Source organism: Phaethon lepturus, unplaced genomic scaffold (assembly GCF_000687285.1).
Source record: "Phaethon lepturus isolate BGI_N335 unplaced genomic scaffold, ASM68728v1 scaffold33206, whole genome shotgun sequence".
NCBI classification, from domain to species: Eukaryota; Metazoa; Chordata; class Aves; order Phaethontiformes; family Phaethontidae; genus Phaethon; species Phaethon lepturus.
In genome coordinates, this window is record NW_010544711.1 from 12,081 (window position 1) to 16,117 (window position 4,037).

At 53.4% G+C, this 4,037-nt stretch overlaps 1 protein-coding gene across 1 annotated transcript in view; it reads right to left on the reverse strand.

Moving 5' to 3' along the window:
* POLE (polymerase (DNA directed), epsilon, catalytic subunit) overlaps positions 1 to 4,037 on the reverse strand; it is a gene marked incomplete at both ends in the record, with an annotated part of 29,556 nt that overhangs the window by 11,521 nt on the left and 13,998 nt on the right. Inside the window, 6 exons of the mRNA XM_010288764.1 lie at positions 295 to 517; positions 602 to 724; positions 803 to 883; positions 1,081 to 1,183; positions 1,471 to 1,685; positions 2,416 to 2,611. Of these exons, the coding sequence (XP_010287066.1) occupies positions 295 to 517; positions 602 to 724; positions 803 to 883; positions 1,081 to 1,183; positions 1,471 to 1,685; positions 2,416 to 2,611 (941 nt within the window). The remainder of the gene's footprint in view (positions 1 to 294; positions 518 to 601; positions 725 to 802; positions 884 to 1,080; positions 1,184 to 1,470; positions 1,686 to 2,415; positions 2,612 to 4,037) is intronic.

Below are 4,037 nucleotides of genomic sequence, written 5' to 3' on the forward strand. Positions count from 1 at the left end.
AGTCGAGCCAGAAAGCAGCACAGGCTTCCCAACCCCCCAACACCACGCCATATGCCTGAGCCCTCCAGCCCCTGGCCCCACATCATGTCCCTGCCCCAGCTGCGAAGCCACCTCTGCCCCCTTTTCTCCATCAGTGGTTACATTTCTCTATCTCCTGGTTATATTTCTCCTTTTAGCCCTGAGCTATGGGCGGGCAGATGGTTTCAGAAGACCCACAGCTTGCTCCTGGCAGCATCCAAGCTGCTTGGGTGGATGAGCACAACCCCAGGGCATCTCCTGCCCAGTCTGCTTCACCTACCTTGGTGGTGCCCAGGGGTGGAGGTGGACCCAGGATCTCTCGCCAGGACTGGGATAGCTCCAGGTACTGGGACATCTGTTGGCTTTCCTCTGCTGCAGGGACTCGCTTCCGCTTATTTGCGATGGGAACCGGTGGCTGAAGGGTCTTGGCAGCCCCGAAGTCCTCTATGTCACCGACCTGTGAGCTGGGTGTCCCCTCTGGGGGCTGGTTGGCGAGGACCTGAGGGAGCAAGGACAGCAGGAGGATGTGGGTTGCAGAAGAGCCCCACCAGCACAGCCAGCACCTTCCCCTCACCCTGTTTACCTGTCTCTTGCCTTCCAAAGTGAAGAGCTCATTGATTTTTTTCTGTTTGTACACATCGTTCTTCTCCAGGAGTTTCTTGTGGAGCCAGTCTGGGTGCCGGACCCGTGGCACTGGGTTCTTCACCTGAAGAGCATCTCCGAATCACACCAAGTCCCCCAACCAAAGCCCTGCTCCCGCCTTCCCCTCTCTCCCTCCCCATACCTGCTGCAAGGCTGCAGGAATGGTGATGATTTTCTGGATGGTGCTGCCCAGTCTCTCGATGTAGTAGTCCCAGTCCAGGATCTGTGAGGAGGGCAGAGCAGCGGGTAGTGAAGAAAGTTGAGCAGAAGACCACCGGATGCAGAGTCAAGCATTTCCCTGGTATCCCCACCCCCAGCAGCCCCCTTCGTGAATGCAAGTAGCCGCTGCCCAGGTCACGCCTCCAAAGGGACAAGGCCTTGTCCCCGAGCTGGGGCCATTTGCGGGGACGTCCCACTCACTGCACGGATATTGAAGTCCTGCAGCGAGGGGCTCTTCAGCCATTTTCGGAGGTAGTGTTTGCGCACGCTGGGCTCAGCTTGGAAGATGGCGAGGGGGATGGCCCTGGGGAAGGCAGGGAAGCACTTATTACCCACCCAGAATAAGGTCCTGGCAAGACATGATCCCCTAACCCCAGCCTGTGGAGACCCTCCAGGCTTCTCCTCCCACCCCTGCAAGGCCACTGCACAGTGGTTGTATGGCATTACCCATCACTAGTCTTGCTCACAGTCTGAGCCAGCAGACAAGTGATCACTTGGCCACACCAGCTTGCTCACCTTCTGCTACCCTGCCCTTCTCCTATTGGTTGTCCCCACACTGCCAAAAGCCCTGGTCCCTCAAGATGGGGTTACCTCTCAGTGACTGGAGACCCTTCTGGTTTCTTGGAAATGATGAACCGGCAGCTCAGCCCTGCGTCTTTCACCATCTGGTCCCCCAGAAACTCTGCCAGGCGCTTGGCAGTGCTGATGGAGGTGGACTTCTGCTCCCCGTAGTCCTCCAGCTTGCGTGACATGGACCGGTTCTCCGAGATCAGCTCAAACAGTTCCGAATCAGGCATGTTGGCAGCCTGAAAGGGAGGAAAAAACCCCAAAGCTCACAAGAACCTAATGATCAAACCTTGCTACTGTCAGATACGGGGAGCACCTATACCCAGTTGGTGTGGCTCTTCATGGGGAGCCTGGGAATTGCTCCCTGTTGCAGCTGCCAACATGACCTACTGAAAAAAGAGAGCGTAGTTTTGAGGCTTGCCTCGGTTTATGCCATGGCTGGTCTGTGGCAGCAGTGTTTTGTGTTGTGCACACAAAGTACTTGGGCTCAACCAAGAACATGTTGTACAAGGTCATTGCAAAATAGAAGGACCCAGCCAGGCTCTCAGTCCCTCAGCCCCAGTTTCTTGCGTTTTCTCTGCTCTCCCCAGTTACTGTACAGCTGATGTCTCTGTGGTCCTCATAAAACACCCTGCAGGCAAGGGGCTCTGTCATTCTCTGCCTCAGCAAATGCCTTTAGCCAGTGTCCTTGGGGGATGAGGGCCACCAGACCAGGTCCCTGAAGGAGATGACTGGGGAAGGACACTGCTCACCAACAGTTACAGCTGAATGAAGATCTCTTGCACTAAAAGACACTAAACAGCAGCCCTAGGTTACAAAAGCAGCAGAAATGAAATGGAATTGACCGTCAGAGGCACGGAAGACCACCTACTCTGTGCAAGCGAAGTCCACCCTCCCCACAGTGCCCAACCAGCTCTGGCACTTCCCCAGCTCCACCTTGGGAGCACAGACATGCTGAGCTGCGCTTACCTTGCTGTAGAGCACATCCAGCCAGTAATCAGCCACCTTGGCCACAGAAGCGTATACCTCCTCCAGGGTGCTGCCTTTCAAAAAGGCTTCAAATACCGAAGACTGGAATATCTTCACCAGCTGCAGCTCTCCCCGGCGCTTCACCTCAAATCCCTTCAGCTCTGCTAGGGACCCATCCTCATTGAATACCGCGTACCTAGGAGACACAGAGTCGGCAAAACCTGGCCTGCACCAAGGGACACATCCTCCAGGATCACGCTAGTGTCCCTCCTGCAAGGGCATTTCTCCCCATGTCACCACGCTATCTGGCACGTTCAACAGAGCTGTAGTGCTCGGCGCTACGGTGATCTCTGAGTATCTACAGCTGCTCTACCAACCGTTTCAACTTGGTCTGAAAAAGCACATCAGCTCATGCCCTGGCTCATCCATACCAATTGGAAGAATGATCTTAATTGCACACAAGTAAAGGTTGGGAGGTGAGAACCTGGGTGAGGAAATAGAGGAAGATATTAGGAAGAGGTTTAGAGATAAGGAAGCCGTCAGCTCAGATTCTGGCAAAGGGGTTCAGAGGAAACTGGATGTAGCCATGACATGACTATAGGAACACACCTTCCTCTCTCCTTTTCTCTTGCCTTTTTTTTTCCCCCCCCTCATTTCACAGCCTTGCCAATTATTCGTATGTCTCAAGAAAAACCTTATGGGAACATCAGCTAAGAGAAGAGAGGGGATACTCAAACCTTCATCACTGGGCCAGCCCTTCTCCCATCTGACCATGCTCCTGTGGGCACAGCCACTGACGTTGATGCCTGCAAGCCACCACAAGGCTATTTCAGTTGGAGAGTGACCAAGAAATAAATGCACTTGCTAACATCCCCAAACTACAAGAAACCAAGAGGCCCTGAGACAAGAGTCCTACTAGCAGAGCCCGCTCGGTGCTTGGCATCGCTTCGACTCCTGTGGCAGGAACTCTCTGCTCGCAAAGCAGCGCTGACAGGAGATTGTGGATGCTGGAGCTCGTCCAACAGGGCACTAAGCACAAAGAAGCAGAGAGCTGTACGGACAGAGGGTGCAGCGACAGCATTTCCTGGAGCCAGACCCAGGTCTGTGGGCACCCCTCTAGCTAGTGGTTGTTACTGCTCTAGCTCGTGTTCCTATTTAGGAAGCTGTAGAAAAATCAGTGACGTTTGAATACAACTATCCTATAATGTGACGGTAATGGCAGGACGTGTTCCTTCTTCCAGATGGAGAAGGAAGGGGAAAGATCTAAGAGAAGCATTACTGGAGCTCTGTGAACTCCTGAGAGATGGGAAGGCAGGAACTGGTGAGTTTAAACGTATTAGGTTGAATATCAGCAGTATAAGAAGTCCTCAGAAGGAAAGTAGGAAAGTCAAAGTTCTCCCACACACCTCAGAGCCAAACAGGGAGATCATGTCTGGTCACCAAGTTGGAGAAGTGTTGTTTTGCTGTTATCTTCTAAAATTTATTGCCATACTATGCACTAGGCAAGTGCATAGCTGGATTCAAAGATGATCTGGCATAAGGAACTTGCCATTTAAAGCCAGCAACTCAAGTGTGCTGCCAGCTCCAGGGGCAAGGACCAACATGCCCCACATGCACGAAGG